The 20,121-nt window shown below is 40.9% G+C and overlaps 1 protein-coding gene across 9 annotated transcripts in view; it reads left to right on the top strand.

The window, feature by feature from the left end:
* Positions 1–3,397: 3,397 nt before the first annotated feature.
* Positions 3,398–20,121, top strand: part of THADA (THADA armadillo repeat containing) — a 266,610-nt gene continuing 249,886 nt past the window's right edge. For 3 of the 9 annotated variants that reach the window (XR_009762420.1, XM_061625380.1, XM_061625381.1), the window contains exons 1-7: positions 3,399–3,644; positions 5,383–5,482; positions 7,904–7,998; positions 9,463–9,593; positions 11,175–11,323; positions 11,419–11,451; positions 13,289–13,337. Coding sequence is in view for 8 of the 9 variants with exons in the window: in XM_061625380.1 (XP_061481364.1) it covers positions 5,407–5,482; positions 7,904–7,998; positions 9,463–9,593; positions 11,175–11,323; positions 11,419–11,451; positions 13,289–13,337 (533 nt within the window). In the remaining variant the exon portion in view is untranslated. Of the gene's footprint in view, positions 3,645–3,708; positions 3,996–5,382; positions 5,483–7,903; positions 7,999–9,462; positions 9,594–11,174; positions 11,324–11,418; positions 11,452–13,288; positions 13,338–20,121 lie in introns of those variants that run through there. The other 6 variants (XM_061625382.1, XM_061625379.1, XM_061625378.1 and 3 more) reach the window with 6 other exon arrangements.

The following is a 20,121-nucleotide window of genomic DNA, read 5'->3' as shown; positions in this document are numbered from 1 at the left end:
GAATGCTGATGAAAGTGAAAGAGGAAAGTACAAAAGCAGGACTACAGCTCAACGTCAAAAAGACTAAAGTAATAACAACAGAAGATTTATGTAACTTTACAGTTGACAATGAAGACATTGAACTTGTCAAGGATTATCAATACCTTCGCAAAGTCATTAACCAAAATGGAGACAATAGTCAAGAAATCAGAAGAAGGCTAGGACTGGGGAGGGCAGCTGTGAGAGAACTAGAAAAGGTTATCAAATGCAAAGATGTATCACTGAACACTAAAGTCAGGATCATTCAGACCATTTTATTTATTTATTATGTATTATCATTATTTTTACCCCGCCCTTTTTCCAAAACTGGAACTCACGGCGGCTTCCAGATAAAAGCACACATATAATTAAAAACATACAAAAGTCTAGATTAAAATCGAATTAAACTATTTACAGTATTAAAACCATTCACACATACAGTTAAAATAATTCAAACTCAGTTTAAAATAATACAATTAGACAATAGCAATGCAGCACCCTTCAAGTCCTGTCCTTAACAGCTTTCAGTTCCAAAGGCTTGTTGAAATAAAAAAGTCTTTGCTTGCCGATGGAAAGACTGCAAGGAGGGGGCCGTTCTTGCTTCCCTAGGAAGGGAGTTCCAAAGCATTGCTCGATACCCTGGACTCTCCATTGTGGAGTCCCTCAGGGATCGGTTCTGTCCCCCATGCTTTTCAACATCTACATGAAGCCTCTGGGTGCGGTCATCCAGAGTTTTGGAGTGCGTTGCCATCAGTATGCTGATGACACGCAGCTCTATTTCTCCTTCTCATCTTCTTCAGGTGAGGCTGTTGATGTGCTGAACCGTTGCCTGGCCGCGATAATGGACTGGATGGGAGCTAATAAACTGAAACTCAATCCAGACAAGACCGAGACGCTGTTGGTGAATGCCTTTTCTGCACAGATGGTGGATGTTCATCCCGTTCTGGATGGGGTTACACTCCCCCTGAAGGAACAGGTTCGTAGTCTGGGGGTTCTTTTCGATCCTTCCTTGTCACTGGAGGCTCAGGTAGCCTCAGTGGCTCGGAATGCGTTCTACCACCTTCGGTTGGTAGCCCAACTACGCCCCTATCTGGACAGTGACGACCTCGCCTCAGTTGTTTATGCTCTGGTGACCTCTAGATTGGATTACTGTAATGCACTCTACGTGGGGCTGCCCTTGAAGACGGTTCGGAAGCTGCAGCTAGTGCAAAACGCAGCAGCCAGACTGTTGACGAGGACCAATCGGTCCTCACATATTACACCTGTTCCGGCCGGTTTGCACTGGTTGCCAATTTGTTTCCGGGCTAGATTCAAGGTGCTGGTATTGACCTATAAAGCCTTACACGGTGCGGGTCCGCAATACCTGATGAAACGCCTCTCCCGCTACGAACCTACCCGTGCACTTCGTTCGACATCTAAGGCCCTCCTCTGAGTACCGACTCATCGAGAAGCTCGGAGGGTAGTGACAAGATCCAGGGCCTTTTCGGTGGTGGCCCCCGAATTGTGGAATAGTGTCCCCGAGGAGGTACGCCAGGCGCCTACGTTGTTATCCTTTCGGCGCCAGGCTAAAACCTTTCTATTCTCCCAGGCATTTTAATTCATGTTAAAGTATTTTAATGTTTTAGTGATCTTAATATTACATTATTGTTATTATGTATCTGTATTTTTTATATTTCGTGATTTTTGTTGATTTATTGTATTATCTTATGTTGTACACTGCCCAAGGAGCCGTTGGTTATGGGCGGTTTATAAATGAAATTAAACTAAACTAAACTAAACAAAGCCTCAGTGCAGCCACCGAATAGGCCCTATCTCGCGTCCCCACTAGTCGTGCTTGTGAGGACGTAGGTATTGAGAGAAGGGCCTCTCCTGAGGATCTCAGGGCCCAGGCAGGCTCATATAGGGAGATATGGTCTGACAGATAGCCTGGGCCTAAGCCATATATTCCCGGTTCAGTAGCTTTCAGTTAGACTTGTCATTAGTAACTTTAGCAGGATTTGGGCTTTGTTGTATTTTGGGTCTTTGGCAGAAAGGCAATGTATAAATGACATCTTTTACAAGCTACTTTTTCAAATTTGAAATTGCATTGTTGATAGGTGAGAAATTTAGTACATTTCTTAACACTTTGGCGCCACATAATGGTAAAACTCTGTAGTACATAAAACAGTTTATCTTTTAGAAAAAATACTTTTCTACCATGTAAAAGTGAACATATTTACTGTAGATATACAGAAATTAATAAATTAGTAGCCAACCATTTTTATAATGTTATTTTCTGACGGAGTAATCAGAAGACATCCTATACAGTGCTGTTTAAGAATTTGAACAAAAAACATGCAAAAAAAGTTTTGGGAAATCATTACTTGATTGCCTCTAGATGATGACAGGAATCAGGACAAACAAAACATTTTGATGAAAATATTTTTTAAAATTAATCCCTCTCCCCTGTAATGTAAATGGAGGACCCCAGATAAAAATGTGTTTACTCACAGTAAAGGGGTGCCTATTTATGTTGCTATAGGTTGAATTTATATTGTTACATTTAAATGAAATATTGCTTTAATGTTGTTCCTTGTTCTGGGAATGTGTCAACACTGAAAAGTAGGTTATAAATAATTCAAATGAACAAATGCACAAATAAATGAATAAAGGAAGCTTGTTTTGATGATTATGCTGTAAACTTTTGGACACTTTTCAAATGATTTCATTATCTGCAGTCACTGATTAGGAATCATTTCATTAACTACAGATGGTCTTTTATGGGGTAAGGGTTGGTTGTTGTTATGTGCCTCAAGTCGACGACGACTTATGGTGACCCTATGAATCAGTGACCTCCAACTGCATCTGTTGTGAACCAGCTTGTTCAGATCTTGAAAATTCATGTCTGTGGCTTCCTTTATGGAAGGTTATCTACTGGCCATTGTGTTAGGCTAGTGGCCAGTACTGAGGCCCATACATCATTACTTACCAATTCAGTGTAACATTAACTCTGAACTGAAGCTCCCATAGACTCTTAGTGTACATCTGGAGTTTCATGTGTTCCTATGAAATTGTTCTTTATAAGGTTTCTCTATTGTCTACCATGAAACTACATGGTCATGATGAATATCTCATATGTCCTGCTGTGTTGTTGTTATATGCCCTTATATGTTATAAGGGATGAGGGTGGGGGCTGTAGCCTTCCAGGTGCTTTGTTGAACTCCAACTCCCATCAGCCCCAGCCAGCATGGCCAGTGATCAAGCATGATGGGAATTGTAGTCCATAAAAAACAACATATTGAGAGCTGCAGGTCTCCCGTCAACGATCCCGTCTGAGCCTAACTCAACCGGCTCCTAGTTACCTATAAGGCCCTCCCTCTCTCCATGCTCCTAACAGGACAACCTCTCTCTCTTTTTTTCTGATGTCCGCCAGACATCCACGGACAGCATCCGCGCGTCTAAAGTGGAACGTCTGTTACGCTTCCATCCTTCTCCGTAAAGTCTCGCCCCTCCGCCTCCGGCTCAGAAAAAAGACGTGGCCTTGGTGGGCGGGGCTTTGCCTGCTTGCTCCGCCCCCTCGCAGCTAGGTGGCGGCATCAGAAGCCGGCGGCAGAGGGTGGAAGAGACTGGTTGGGCCCACCTGGGGGGTAAGCGGAGGGAGGGGTTGGGCGAGTGAAAAGCGAGGGGCGAGCGAAAGGGAATTTTTTCCCTGGCTATGTTTTCCACCACCCCCCGCGCTCTTATTTGTGGTGTTGGAGCTAGTGAAAAATATTGGGGCGCTCATCTGTCCCCCAAGACTGGCTCCTAAACGGCGGGGCTTGCTCTTCAGTCTTGGACTCAAGAAAATATTTCTCTTACTCGGGGGCTACTAACATGTTTCCCTGTGAAATGAAGTGGGCAAGGTTTTCGTGCCACGTGGAGCGCTTATAAGTCTTAATGTGAGATGTTGCGGGGATCAAGCCGCCTCTGGAATCATTCCCTTTGCCCGAAACTTGAAGGTAGACACAGGTGCTTAGGCAGCAATTCTAGCCGTGTCTAAGTCGGTCCCATTGGATTCAATGGGGCTTACTCCCAAGTAGGTGGAGTTAGGACTGCAGCCTTAGTCAGGGGTGGAGGAGAGGCACTGAATACTTTTTCACACACAACGTGTGAAAACCTTGTGGTCACACAACTGTGGTGAAGGCCTCTTGCCATTTGTGGCTATGTATATGTATTTATTGGTTGAATATGTACCCATCCTTTCCACATGCAATGGCCAATAAACTGTAGAGTAATTTATAACAGTAATAAGAGCAAATAGAACATTTGCCTTCAGTAAAATGATTGCTGTAATGTGTTGCTTTTGGAACGAGAGAGTCACGAGAGTATGAGAAGCAGAGGCACAGCTTTCTCTTTAGTTACTGTTGTCCTTACATGTTCACAAACTCGACAGGCCACAGAAAGATGGGCAGTAGTATTTATGGGTAGCTGTTAGATGGAGCTTAGAAATCTCAGGTGTTGGAACAGGATGGTGGTCTTTCAAATAAACAGCTATTTGTTTCAGAAAAAAGTGGGAGTATCACAGAATTGATTTAAGGGCAGATCTGTGCTGCCCCCACATAGAGAAGATTGCAAACATCTGTGTGGTTTCCCCATGCAGCAGTGTTAACATATGGATTCCCTGTGTTGTGTGGTGTGTCTCTATGCCAACATCATACATTGATGCTGGCTCTGTGCTGAGCCACTGACAGATGGAATTTTGTGTTACTATTATTATTAGTTTTTGTAATGCCTTGCATGATTGAATCATAACATAGATTGGTTCTGAGTGATATATGGAAATGTCTCTAGTATCCTATCGGAGAGCTTAATCACAGAACCAAGAGCTTATTCTTATGGTTTACAAGCCCATCCGGTGGTAATACGGTGGTAAAGAAAACATTGATTGGGTTTACATGTAATGCTAAGCCAAACCATAGCTTAGTGTAAACAAACAGACGTGGGTTCACAGAGTGAAGCTCACAGCCACAGCTGTCCTCACTTGTTCCAGCTATGCTACTCAGGGCCAAGCCATGGTTTGCTTAGTGTTATGTTAAACCGAGGCTTGTGGTTTGTCTAGGGTAGGTTTGGACAAAAGTCCTGGTTGGAAACCCCTGACATCCTGTGTTTGTTTGCAATCAAGTTTTTTATTTCAGGTAAAGCATTTCCCTTGGTGAATTAGAGATGAAAAGCTTAAAATTGCTCATAGTGTCTTTTGTGAACTTTATATATATATATATATAAAATCACTTGCCACAAACTTTTTGCAAAACACAAAGGTGAACTGAAATTAAATAGTCTTTACTTTTAAATTGTGCATTTAAAGCAGTGTTAGTACCAAGTGTCAACATACAATATTTTTTTTAGTAGGTAATTCTTTAATCTACCAAAATGGTTTTAAAGAAGAAGAAAGGGATTCAGGTTGATGCCTTTGTTCTTGATCACCAACAGCTTGAAAGACTTCACTGTGAGTATAATTAAGTTGTTTAGTTTGTCTCTGTAGACGTATTTCAGTGGTGCTATAATGACTTTTTAAAATGCATTTCCCTTGATGATACCTTTTTAAGTTAAAAGAAAAATGAGCCCTTTTCATATATTGCGGTTTATATGCTCTTTCCACCCCATTTTGAAAAATGAGTTTCTGCACTGAAGATCAAAATTAGAGAGAAGTGTTCCAGATTGGTTGATTTTGTTATTTTATAATTCTTCTTAAAGAGTGCCCTTGAGAGACTTCCCTAATTTTCTGGTTTTCTGTAGAATGTAGGTCCTGTTGAAGAATTACATCCTTTAAAATTTACTAAATATTGTAAGTAAACGTACCTGATTCTGTGCTGTGGTAGAACCAGAGGTTGCACTTGGGGAATCTGTGCTTGCATAAGCGGACCTACTTCTTGCTCTTATTCAGGGAGCTATCTCATCACCCTGTGTTAATGCACCGATAGTGAATGAATGGAATCTAGGAATCTTTGAGTGGAGTTACACTCATGGAATGTTCCTTTAAATGGAGGAGTGAGAAATGGTTTCCACTGATTCCCCTTGGGAATTGGTGAAAATTGTATCATAGCTTTTCCTGTGAGTGGTTTGGGTCTTTCTGGGAATTGAAGGACTGAACTGGATTCAGCGCATTAGCATCAGAGTAGGAGAAAAACACCACTGCAGAAGGCACCTCACTGAAGGGTGTTGTTGGGCTTCCAACTTCCATTAGCCCCAGCCAGCATTGTTAATAGGTGGTGATGGTAGGATTTATAGTCTATTAACAAATAGAGGTCCACAGATTTCCCATCCTTAGCCTACAGTCTGATCTGCCATTTTAGCTTGTTACTTCTGGGAACTTATTACAAGAGGTTCTCTCGTTTTAGCTGAAAGCCGGCTACAATAGTAACTCTCTTGTGGCATGATTACAGTTTAAGACAGCATTGGGCTGCATTGTTACATTCATAGATAATGCAATCATAGAATAGTAGAATTGGAAGGGGCCTTTAAGGCCATGAAGTCCAAACCCCTGCTCAATGCAGGAATCCAAGTTAAAGCATATCCGACATATTGCTGTCCAGCTGTCTCTTGAATGCCTCCAATGTTGGAGAGCCCATCATCTCCCTAGGTAATTAGTTCCATTGTTGCACAACTCTAACAGTGCGGATTTTTTTCCTGATGTTCAGCCGAAATCTGGCTTCCAGTACGTTGAGCCCGTTATTCTGTGTCCTGCACTCTGGGATGATCAAGGACAGACCCTGGTCCTCCTCTGTGTGACAGCCGTTCATGTACTTGAGGAGTGCTACCATATCTCCACTCTGTCTTCTCTTTTCAAGGCTAAACATGCTCAGCTCTTTCAATCTCTCCTCATAGCGTTTTGTTTCCAGTCCCCCTATCATTCTTGTTACCCTCTGAACCTATTCCAGTTTGCCTGCATCCTTCTTAAAGTGCAGTGTCTAAAACTAGATGCGCTACTCAAGATGGTAACCAGTGCTTAATAGAGGGCTACTTCACGTGATTTGGAAACTATCCATTTGTTAATGCAGCCTAAAAAAGCATTTGCCTTTTTTGCAGCCAAATTGCACTGTTGACTCATATTCAACTTGTGATCAACAACAATTCCAAGATCCGTGTCGTGTGCAGTATTAACTGTGCATTCGGTTTCTTTCCTAGGTATAGAACTTTGCACTTATCCCTGTTAAATTTCATTCTGTTGTTTTCATCCCAATGTTCCAGCCTATCAAGATCACTTTGAATTTTGTTTCTGTCCTCCATGGTATTAGCTATTCCTCCCAATTTTGTATCATCTGCAAATTTGATAAGCATTCCTTGCATTTCCTCATCCAAGTAATCAATAAAAATATTGAAGAACACTGGGCTCAAGACAGCCCTGCAGTATCCCACTCATTACCTCCTCCCAATTTGAGAAGGAATCATTGATAAGCACTCTTTGAGTACATTTTCCAAAGAACTCTTGGTTTGTTTTCTGTCTGAAGTTTTTTTCTCTGAACTCAAATTGTATTTTGAAGTTGGGATAATTTTAATTGGACCTTCTGAGAGGGCTTGATTTGTAATTACAGTTGTCAGATTGAATGTAGAAGATACTTTCTATGTCTCTAATAATTGAAAAGAAGTAAGAACTGTAGCAGGTGCATTCTCTTCCACCACAGGGATGGAAGAAAACCACCTTTTGAAATTCTTTGCCCTTTTAAAAGCACAAGAGCCGTTCTTGTTATGTCCAACAACTCTGTAATAGTAAAGAGAAGTATATTTGACAGTGCCTAATTCCAGTGTTTGGGTCAGGGAACCCTCCACCACTTTATGGTAGAGTATAACAGAAAGGACTTAGGAATTGGCTGTTTATTATATGCTTGATGATAGAATATTAAAGGCATTTTTCTTTCCCAATGTACAGCTTTTGCAGATGCTGAAGGACAAAACCTAGCCTCTTTGCTGTTGCACTGTGCACTGTTAACTGATGGTATCCAGCAAATCCATTCTATCAAGCAGGTTTGATTTTAGTAGTATCAAAAATGGTAACATGGAAATATGCTAAAGGAGAGCCACAGAGTCATCTGCTAATGAAGGCTGAGCTCACATGTTAGGAATGGTTGGAGTGCAAGTAAAACAAACAAACAAACGTGCTTTAAAAACTTGTCTGTGCTAACCTTATGTACTGCTATGTATTCTTCAGTTAAATTCCACTTCCTCTATGTTCCTTGATGACTATCTTGTTCTTCATCATGCTGTTCAGGACATTCAGCCTCTAGTTGCGCATTCCTTATGTATACATGACATTGCAACCTTTGTTTGTTTTATCTGAATTTATAACTTGATTAAATCAAAATGAATATAGTTTAAAAACGGGTAGCTAAACCCCACCCCAAAGCCTGTATCAGCACACCCAAATTTTTTTCTGGCCCCAAGACTGCAAAAGATTGTCTACATAAAAATAATAATAAAGGTTTGGTATAGACCTATCTGTTCAGCCCAATGTCCTGATGGGGATTCAATTTGTTCCCTGTCCAGATATCAGATGGATCACGTGATGATCAGGTGTGGGTGGCCATACCACTGCTAGCCACTCTGTGTCTTGTCTAACTTTGCTATATGTATGCTGCTATAGAAATCTCTTTTCAATTGCCTTTTTCTGATATTCTTCAAAATACTGAATTTATGCATGAGAGCATTATGTTTTGGTTTCGTATGCAAGTTGGCTTTTGAGAATTTCTTTAGGAAATACTAAGTGTATTATTTATTTATAATTTCATTTATATCCAGCCTTTCTTCCAAGAAGCTCATGGTGCTGTACATAGTTCTCTGTTTTATCTTCACAATAATCCTGTGAGGTAGGTTAGGCTGAGAACCAGTGACTGGCCCAACGTTCCCTGATAAGCTTCAAAACTAAATGTGTCCCAGGTCACAGTCCAACACTCTTAACCATTTTGCCATATTGGCTAAAAAGTTCCACTAAAACAAGGAGTTCTAGCTGCACCATGGAACTTCCCCTTACTGTCCTTTTCCCATTTAACCCCGTGTGCCCCATAAATCTGCTCTGGAGGGTTGGGGGAGCATATGGAATAGATTTAGGGGTTGCACAGGGATAGGAGAGGTCAACCTCCTTATGCTAGTGCAGCCTTTGCCAACCTGGTGCCCTCCAGTTTTGGACTACAACTCCGATTGCACCCTCCAGGGTTTTTGGACTACAACTCGCATGGAGTTGTAGTCCAAAACTGCTGGAGGGCGCCAGGTTGGCAAAGGCTGTGCTAGGGGAACTGTTTAGTTGGCTACTACCCCATGTAATTCATGAATAGCAAGCAGGGCTGGAACAGTATTTCTTCTTTTTTTAACTTTATCCAAATATCATGTATAAAAATTTAATATTTCAGTGGCAGATATATATAATTTCAGTCTGTATGTCCCGGGTGATGTAATATTAAATGCTAAAAATGTATTCATCTTTGTTATGTGTAGATTGTGCCTTTACTGGAGAAGATGGATAAAAGGTCTTGGTGTGATCCCATGGTTAAAAGCTGTTTAGAAATTTTGGGAGTGATGTTCTTATCTCTGGATATAAAGAACCCTTTGAAAAGAGTGTTGGCAAGGTAACATGTATGAGACAGTTTAACATACTTTAAAAAGTGCCTGAAGCTTGTAGTATACATTTTAGAGGAGAATTGACATTGGTACTCTGAGGAAATAAATACTTGAAGTTCTGGTATCCTATTGGACAAAGCAGTAAGAAAACATACATTGCGACATAAACATCTCAGAATGTATTAATATATGAAAAGGTGAACTTTCAGGAGTCAGTAATGCTATAATAAGTGACCTTGGCAACCAACATTTTGTTTCTGCCTTTCATAAATTTGTTGAAACACTATTGTGTAGTTTGAAGTAACATTTTAACTACTTATTTTTTTGGACTTTCTGTTCTTAACAAGCTATATCCAGAATTGTAGCACTCGTGACTAACTCTGGAGATAAAGGATGTGCTCCACTGGGATTTTTTTGTTCCAAATGAAATTTATGCAGGAGTACCTGTGCTTGTTCAGATGTTCCCACTAAACTTCATCTTTACTCATATGCTCTATAAATCCTTGGTTTGATTCAATAGTAGTCGTTCCAGAAACAGGAGGGCTAGAGATGCAATATAGTGTGCTGCTCAGGGAAAAGGAATGGAGATGGTTTTCACCTATCCTCTGCATCTCTTCCCACACTGTTCTGAAAGGTTGTAGGATTTGGGAAGGTCCATAGATCAGTGGCTGAGCAAGTGCTTTGCATGCAGATTGTTCTAAGTTCAGTCTCTGGGATCTTGAGGTGTGTGTCGGAAAGACCTTGTCTGAAACCATGGAGAGCTCCTGCCAGTCAGTGTGAGCTAGATGGACCAATGGTCTGACTTGGTGTTTGGTGTAAGGCAGCTTCCCAGGTTCCTAAAGATCTTCCCACTCTCCAGAACAGAATTTCGGGGGTAAAGGAATTTGGAGGGGGAAGGGAAAATTAGCAAAAACCACTCCCCTACCTACCATGTGCAGGAGGTTACATGAATGGAGCTTTACTCACAGGAGCTCTGAATCTTACCCTTTCTGTTTAAAATTTTTATTATTCCTTCCTACCAAAAAAAAAAAAATCCGGGCATTATTTGGTTTCTTAACTTTCATATTGTCCCTGCCGAGTCTGATTGTAAGACTGAATAAGATTTTTATTTTTGGATTTACAAAACTCCAGAAAATAGAAAAAAAAACAGACACATACATTACATAGTCCTTGTTGTTTTTATTACTGAATTAGAATGTGTCACTTGAGAAGAAGTTCTGGACCTTGTGGTGGTTATGGGGAATATGTATCCTGTTGTGAGCCTCGGTTTGAACAGTTTACTGCCTCTACCTTATTAGATTCTATCCTCCACCACCAGAGATGGAATGAGTTGAATGCACTCAATCTCAGATTCATAGAGATCTTTATTTATCTGGAGCCTGATGTTAGAAAAAATATAAAGAAACAAATTGCATTTACTTTTTATAGCATAGCGCCATAGGCTTTTATCCTCTAATCAGATTCATCAAAATTCTTGTTGAAGCCATTGAAGTTTTGTGGTGCCCAGAAAGAACTTGAATGTTTCTGGCTGTTGCATACTCTTAGTAGTTACATTTCAGATAACATGGCAATGCTCTGTTCACATGCAGCTCCTTGAACAGCCTTCCTGAACCTCTTGTGGCAGAAGCTAGGCAGAGTTTTGTGTTATGCCTTAGTGAAGAATTAAAAACTGCAGACCTGTCTCAGTATAGAAAGACTATGGACAATCTTGCTTCTTGCATGGAAAATACCAATATAGGTATGATACGTTTTAACCCTTTGGAACATGCAATAATCAAAAAAAGAATTTGTGTTCTAAGTATAATCTGCTAAATATGTACTTTCAACTTTTAGGTAAATCGAGTGTGAATATCCTGTTCAAAGAAGGTAAAACCATAATATTTCTACAATGGTTAGAATGTTCTGATAATAAGATGTGAAAGCACCTGACTCTGTGGAGATTATGAAAACACTTTTCTGCCCTTTAATTAGCTCTCTAAGTGGCAGAAAGATTTAGAGAATAAGTGCCAGGGTATCACTGACTACAGTAAAAATCACACAGTATATATCGATAAACAAATGCTTAAAATCCAGGCTGTAAGGTTTCTAGCCATATGTGATTATTCAGTAGGAGGGTGGTGGTAATATGGGGAACTAGTTTCTGTAGCTTTAGACATCGAGCCCATCTCTTAACACATTATTTTCTAACCTCAAGATGACAATAGGAATTTGGAGCAGCTAGAGCTTGGAACCTATATTTTAAACAGTAGCTGAAATAAACTATTTCACTTGTTTGTATTTAGTGGTATCAATATGGCAGTAAATACTTTTATCTATGTAGATAACATTATGCATGTGTCAATGAACAGCTTGTTTTAGCCTTCATGAACCTCAAGGGAAAGTTCCTTCTAATAAAATATGCTTGTCCCTAACTCTTTTATCCCCCCCTTCTGTCTTACAGCAGAACATTGGAAATGGTTGCATGTTCCTCAGTTAATGACATCATTATCAAGATGCTACTATTTCTTACATAGCACTATCTGCATGCAATGCTTTACAGAGTAGCATGACTTTGCTCCCAAGGAAATTATTGTCTGCATTTCAACAGTGGAGGGGGTGACAGTGGCGAGGCATAACTGACAGAACACTCATCTCTCTTTATATCACCTCAAATGCAATGCTTTTTAATGGTTTTGGTTCACATATTCAGTTGTCGGTCATCAAGCAGGGAGAAATCAAGCAATGTGAACCAGGCCTGTAATTAAACTTGTTAGTTGCTTAATGCCACAGCCTCTAGGCAGCATAGGATACAAGAAGTGCATCATTTTATGATAGACTGTGCTGCTTGTCTTTGTCTTTCTCTGTGTATGGTAGAAGTGTTGGGAAAGAATATTAGTTTCAGGACAACAAAAGTTAAGATATTAGGTAATATTATTTTAGGAAGTACTTATTTGTTTTTAATTTTTAATGCCTGCTGACTTTAGTTCTCAAGCTGGCTTACAACATTTAAACCATAACTTAAATTTATTGTTATTAAAACCCTGCAAAGCACAGCCATAAAACCGAGTAAAAGAGATCAGTTAGAATAATGGCTGCAAGCGGTTCATCTGAATGCAGCCACCAAATGCCTGGCTAAGTAATTGTTTTACCTGGTGCCTAAAAATCATTAGAGTTAGCCAGGCTGATAAGGAGTTTCGTAAATGAGGTGCCAAAAGTTCTGGCCTTAGTAGCCACCTATCTAATTTAGAAGGTGGGGGCACCGAGACCAATTTCTCTGATGAAGACCTTAACAATGGGACAGCTTTGTAAGGCAGTAGGCAACCCTTGAGATGCCCAGCTATTATATAACTGTATTCTCTGTACAGTACGTGTTGTAGAAGTTGAGCTGAATCCACCAACATGTGGAATACTTGATGCTATCACCAGTACGTTATGCAGTTATTTTGTGGAGTTGGGCTCCTCTGGAAGGACAGCACCCTGCTTTGTAGCCAGCACTGAGGATGTTGAAGGTGTCCCAATTCTCTACCAGTCTCTAAAGATGGAAAAAAGTGTGAGGGAATCTACCATCTCCACTGAGAAGCAGCACTATAATTTCAAAACTTTTATTACATCCCTATTTCATTTCTGACATTTCATTTTTCTATTGCTGCTTTACCTTTTTATGTGACTGGTTTTGTTGTATCAAATCATGGCTTATGTATGCTGTCTAAATATAACTTCACAGCTCTTCAATTTCTGCAGAAATCGATACTTGAAATAGAAGAAGAAATCAGGTGAGAACCGCTCATCATGAAATGTGTGTTTGGGGGAAGAAGTGAGGCATAGAGACATAAGACGGGCTATTTGGAAGGATATCCTTTTATTTCTTTTCAGTTTACTTAGAGAGACGTGAGCCATAGCAATCGACGATTCATAGATAAGTTTCTTGAGTTCAGTCATCCTTTGTGGAGAAGAAACATTTTTGTTTTTGTTTTTTTAGACTATCTAAACAGTTCAAAAATTTAAGTGGAATTTAATGACTGTTGTTGAATGGAGCTATTTTGTTATATGCCTTCAAGTCGATTATGACCCTATGAATCAGCGACCTGCAATAGCATCTGTTATAAAATACCATGTTTAGATCTTGTAAGTTCAGGTCTGTGGTTTCCTTTATGGAATCAATCCATCTCTTCTTTGCCCTTCGTCTTTTTCTCCTCCCTTCTGTTTTTCCCAGCATTATTGTCTTTTCTAGTGAATCATGTCTTCTCATGATGTTTCCAAAGTATGATAACCTCAGTTTCATCATTCTAGCTTCTAGTGATAGTTCTAGTTTAATTTGTTCTAACATCCAATTATTATTTTTAAAAAGTTATTTATTTATTTATTATTTGATTTATATCCCACCCTTCCAGCAGGAGCCCAAGATCTTTTGTTTTAATGTATTTTAAAGTCTGTTTTTATGATGTTTAAAAGTGTTTTTAGTGTTTTTGTTTGCTGCCCTGTGCAGGATATAAAACGGCAGGATATAAATAAAATCATAAATAAATAACTAAATCTGTCTATTTCGCGGTCCATGGCGTATGCAAAGCTCTCCTCCAACACCACATTTCAAATGAGTGGATTCTTCTCTTACCCACTTTTTTCACTGTCCAACTTTCACATCCATACATAGAGATCGGGAATAGCATTGTCTGAATGATCCTGACTTTAGTGTTCAGTAATACATCTTTGCATTTGAGGACCTTTTCTAGTTCTCTCATAGCTGCCCTCCCCAGTCCTAGCCTTGTTCTGATTTCTTGACTATTGTCTCCAGTTTGGTTAATGACTGTGCCAAGGTATTGATAATCCTTGACAAGTTCAATGTCCTCATTGTCAACTTCAAGTTACATAAATCTTCTGTTGTCATTATTTAGTCTTTTTGACGTTGAGCTGTAGTCCTGCTTTTGTGCTTTCCTCTTTAACTTTCATCAGCATTCGTTTCAAATCATTACTGGTTTCTGCTAGTAGTATGGTATCGTCTGTGTATCTTAAATTATTGCTATTTCTCTCCAATTTTCACACCACCTTCATTTTGGTCCAATCCCGCTTTCTGTATGATATGTTCTGCGTATAGCTTAAACAAATAGGGTGATAAAATACACCCCTGTCTCACTCCCTTTCCAATTGGGAACCAATTGGTTTCTCCAAATTCTGTCCTTACAGTAGCCTCTTGTCCAGAGTATAGGTTGCGCATCAGGGCAATCAGATGCTGTGGCACCCCCATGATCTATACTGCCCTACAAATTTGTCAAAATGTGAACACAATTTGGGTTGGTCTTTCACAGTCCAGACCACTTCCTGTGTAGCTTGGAAGAATTTAGTAACGTGTGCCTCTGAGCATATGGGGAGTAGTGGCAACACCTGCCATCTCCAAAGATAGAGAATTATATTTTTGTATTTTCATTGGTGTTCTTCTTACTTTGCTTCTTTTCTGTGTTACTACTGTTTCTACAGAGAATCTAATCTAGAAAATTTTATTTCCCTCATTATTCTTCCTAGAAATCTGTGTCAAAATTATTTTTATTAATTTCAAAGCCTTTTAATTAGTCAGTCTCGTATGATGGTGAAGACAGCCTTTTGTGTTTCAAATTGCAGGTTATGTTCTATTTCTGTTTTGGGTGCATTAACAGCTGTATCTGAAACTGCAATTTGATGTAAAATCAGACTTGAAATATGTTAGTACTTCAGGAATGACTCCAGCTGTTGGGCAAAACAAACTTAGCCTGCCAAAGGTGCATGTGTTCAGCCTGCTATGTTTAAATCACTTCATTTAAGGAAAGATGGGCATGGTCAATTAAAAACATACAGCACACCTAGAATTTTGCTAGAATATATTTTACCTTCCACTGTTTTATCTTGTGCAACCTGAGACACTCCTCATGTCCACTTGAGACTATTCTGCAAAATAGTCAGTGCCATTATTCCACAATTATTTTTGGAGTTTTTTTAGTGTAAATTTTGCAAAGTGTTGCTTTACTTCACATATTCACAGAAATAGAAGCAAAAGAAAATGATTTCCTATAGGAAACTTTACTAAAATTAGTAAACGTAAATCAGACATATTTAAAGTGATTATCTGAACTATGTCAACTGTCTTAATAATGTTGCTTCCTCCCTGCTAAATCAAGATCAGCATGGCACGTCTTGTTTCTATTATTTGGGCTAATTGCAGGTGTTGCCACCACTTACCATATGCTCAGAGGTACATGTTACCAAATTCTTCCAAGTTACAAAGCAAGTGGATTGGACTGTGAAAGACCAACCCAAATGGTGTTTGCATTTTGACAAATTTGTAGGGCAGTACAATATCTCAGAGAGGAGGTCAGGTCTCCTGCTCCCCTGGTACATTATTATTATTATATTATTAACTTTATTTATACCCTGCCATTTTTCCAGATTGGAACTCACGGAGGCTTCCAGATAAAAGACACATACAATTAAAAACCTATCAAAAATAAAAGCATATAATACATAAATGAATAAGTATAAACAGATATAATTAAAAAATGAACTCTAGTTTAAAACAGCATTAAACTGTTTCTAATAATTAAAAACCATAGTAATAAAATCAGAATAATTAAAAAATAAACTGGCAAGAACAATATAACATCCTTTTGGGCCTATCTTTGGCTGCCTTCGGAATCAAAGGCTTGCTGAAATAAGAAAGTTTTTAACTGTCGGTGAAAAGACTGCAGGGAAGGGGTCATTCTAATCTCCCTAGGAAGGGAATTCCAAAGCCTAGGGGCCACCACTGAGAAGGCCCTATCTTGTATTCCCACTAGTTGTACTTGTGTGGATGTAGGTATTGAAAGAAGGGCCTCTCCTGAAGATCTCAGGGTCTGGGCAGGCACATAGAGGGCGATGTGATCTGACAAATAGCCTGGACCCAAGCCGTATAGGGCTTTATAGGTCAGCACCAGCACTTTGAATTGTGTCTGGAAACAAACTGGCAGCCAGTGGAGCTTTTTTAACAGGGGAGTTGTATGGTCCCTGTAATCAGCCCCAGTTAACATTCTGGCTGCAGCACGTTGTACCAACTGAAGTTGCCGAGCAGTCTTCAGAGGCAGCCCCATGTAGAGCGCGTTACAGTAATCTAAACTGGATGTGACTAAGGCATGTGTCACTGTGGTCAAATTGGACGGGTCAAGGAACGGGCACAGTTGGCGCACTAATCTCAAATGTGCAAAAGCCTTGCAGAAACCTGGGAATCCAAATTTACAGCTGAGTCCAGGAGGACACCCAAACTGCGAACCTGTGTCTTCAGGGAGAGTATAACCCCATCCAGCACAGGCTGTATCCCTATTCCCTGAGCTGCCTTACGACTGACCAGGAGCACCTCTGTCTTGTCTGGATTAAGCTTCAATTTGTTCACCCTCATCCAATCTACCACTGATGCCAGACACCAGTTTAAAACCAAGACAGCTTCCTTGGAAGAAGGTGGAAAGGAGAAATAAAGTTGGGTGTCATCAGCGTACTGGTGGCACCAAACTCCAAACGCCCGAACAACCTCTCCCAGCGGTTTCATGTAGATGTTAAATAACATAGGGGACAAAACTGAGCCCTGAGGGACTCCACAGGCCAGCGGCCAAGGAGTCGAACAGGAGTCCCCAATACCACCTTCTGGGTTCGCCCCTTCAGGAAGGATCGGAGCCACTGCAAAACAGTGCCCCCAAGTCCCATCCCAGCTAGGCGGTCCAGGAGGATACCATGGTCAATGGTATCGAAAGCCGCTGAGAGGTCCAGCAGAACCAACAGGGACACACTCCCCCTTTCCAGTTCTCTGCATAGGTCATCCACCAAGGCGACCAAAGCCATCTCCGTCCCATACCCAGGCCTGAAACCAGATTGCAATGGATCTAGATACTCCGTTTCATCCAGGAATCCCTGGAGCTGAGAGGCCACCACACGCTCTATTACCTTACCCAAGAATGGAATATTGAACACTAGCCGGTAGTTATCCATGTTTAAGTGGTCCAGGGAGGGCTTTTTCAACAAAGGTCTCACAACTGCCTCCTTTAGGCGCGTTGGAATTCTGCCTTGTAAGGAGGTGTTGACCACTCCTTTCACCCACACAGCCAGTCCCTCTCTGGCCTTTTTTATAAGCCAGGAAGGGCAAGGGTCCAGCAGACATGTGGTGGCTATCACCACTCCATTCACTATAGCTGCCCAATTTCCCTGCTTTTCAGAGTTTGATAGAAATATCTGTTGGGTATAGGTATGTTCTTAAACTGCAAGGGTTTTTTTTGCCTATTAGTGTATTTCTCTGCTTTTTAATCCGGGAGGTAAGAAATGGGATCCTGTGCAAGGTTGCTGAGAATGGATTGATCATTTGCATGCTTACTGAGTTCAGTGGGATTTACTCCCCTGTAATCATGCTTAGGATAGGTGAAACTGACCACGGGATGGGGAGGGGAGGAGGACGAGGTGGAGGATGGGAGCAGGGGGGAGGGGGAGTGGAGGAGAAGAGCAGGTTTGATCATTTGCATGTTTATTGAGTTCAGTGGGGTTTTCTCCCGTGCAATCATGCTTAGGATAGGTAAAAGTGACCATCGGGAGAGGGAGGGAGGGCTGGAGTGGGCAGGGGTGGAGGAAGAAGGAAGAGGGAAGGAGAGGAAGAAGGGAGGAGGAAGGGAAAAGAGGGGAAGGAAAGGAAAGGCAGGTCTGATCATTTGCATGGTTATTGAGTTAAGTGGGATTTACTCCTATGCAATCATGGTTAGGATAGGTAAAACTGACCATTGGGGGAGGAGGGGGAGGGGAGAGGGGAGGGAAGGAGAAAGGGAGGGGAGGGCGAAGGAGTAGGAGTGGATTGGAGGGGAGGGGCAAAGGAAGGAGGAGGGCAGGGCACGTATGGTCATTTGCATGCTTATTTCATTCAGTGGTATTTACTCCCGTGCAATCATGCTTAAGATAAGGTAAAACTGACCCGGGGGAGGGGAAAGGGGAAGGAGGGGATTGGAAGGGGATGGGGAGGGAGGGTCAAAGGAAGGGGGAGGGAAGGGGCAAGAGGGACTGGATAGGTGGGAGGAAAGGGGAGTGTGGGTTTGATCATTTGCATGCTTTTAGAATTCAATGGGATTTATTTCTGTGCAATCATGTTTAGGATAGGTGAAACTGACCTGGAGGAGGGGCAGGGAGGGGGGGAGGAGGGGTAGGGGAGGAAATTGGGTGGGTGGGCACTGGGGAGAGGGGAAGCCCCTTTCCTTTCCAAAAGGAATACATTTGAACAGTATCATTGTTTTTCAGTGTTTCTCCCACCTTTTTATTCTACAGCAGGCACATGTAGTCTCCCACCCAAATTTAAACCAAAGCTGCCACTGGACACATCTACACCAGACCTTTATTTTACTTTAGACAGTCATGGCTTCTCTCAAAGAATCCTGGGAAGTGTAGTTAGTGAAGGGTGGTAAGAGTTGCTAGGAGATGCCCTGTTCCCCTCACAGAGCTTCAATCAGAGTGGCTGACTGTTAAACCACTCTGGCCACTGGAGCTCTGTCAGTGGAATAGGAGTCTCCTCTCAGCACCCTTCACAAACTACATTTCCCAGGATTCTTTGGGGGAAGCCATGACTGCGTCAAGTGAAATAAAGGTCTGGTGTGGGTGTGGCCCCCTGATTAGGCAAGCCAAGCAGCTGCGAGTTTGGGTTTTAGTTCCTACTGAGCATGCCTGACATTATCATTAAGTGCAGTATAAAATTTCTTTAATTAAAAATCAGCCAGGCATTTTTTAACTTTTAAACTGCAGAAGATGAAGGTCAGATCATGGGGCAAGGTCAGTAACAGGATTACATGTACTCAGTGAACATGGCTGATTTTTAATTAATTCCAGCAAATTATGAGAACTCTGACAGAAAAAAGTCCAAAAGGGGTCCTCCCCCCCCTTTTAAGACTTTGAACTGTTGATTCTTTCTGACTATTTTATGTATTGTCATGAAAATTTAGAGGGTTGTTAAGCAAGCGTTTCTGAGTTCAGGACTATAGGTTTTGTAAGGTTTTGTTTTGAAATGAGCTTATGGAAAGCATCAGAATGTCATGGGGGTATTTTCAATTTAACCTTGCGGAATGCGAACAATTCACCCTGACTATAATATACAGCCACTGTTGTGGCTGTATAATTAGTGCATTCCCTGGGATCCCTTTTCTTTGGAACTGCTTCTAGTATATTGAACGCTTCCAGTCTGTGGGCCATTGTTTAGTTTTCCATATTTCTTGACAATTTTTTGTCAACATTTTGACAGATTCAGCTTCAGTAGCTTGTAGCAACTCTGTTGGTATGCCATCTGTTCCTCATGTTTTGTTTCTTCCAAGTATTTTAAGAGCAGCTGTCACCTCATATTCTAAAATTTCTGGTTCTTCATCATATGGTTCCTCCATGAATGAATCTGTCATCCTTGCATCTCTTTTATAGAGTTCTTCGGTGTATTGCTTCCATCTTTCTTTAATTTTATCTCGATCAGTCAGTGTGTTTCCCTGTTGATTATTCAACATCCCTACTCTTGTTTTAAATTTCTATTTCATTTCTCTAATCTTTTGGAATAGG

Source organism: Rhineura floridana, chromosome 4 (genome assembly GCF_030035675.1).
Source record: "Rhineura floridana isolate rRhiFlo1 chromosome 4, rRhiFlo1.hap2, whole genome shotgun sequence".
NCBI lineage: Eukaryota > Metazoa > Chordata > Lepidosauria > Squamata > Rhineuridae > Rhineura > Rhineura floridana.
The sequence above is the reverse complement of the archived record's forward strand: the minus strand, read 5'-3'. Positions and strand labels throughout refer to the sequence as shown.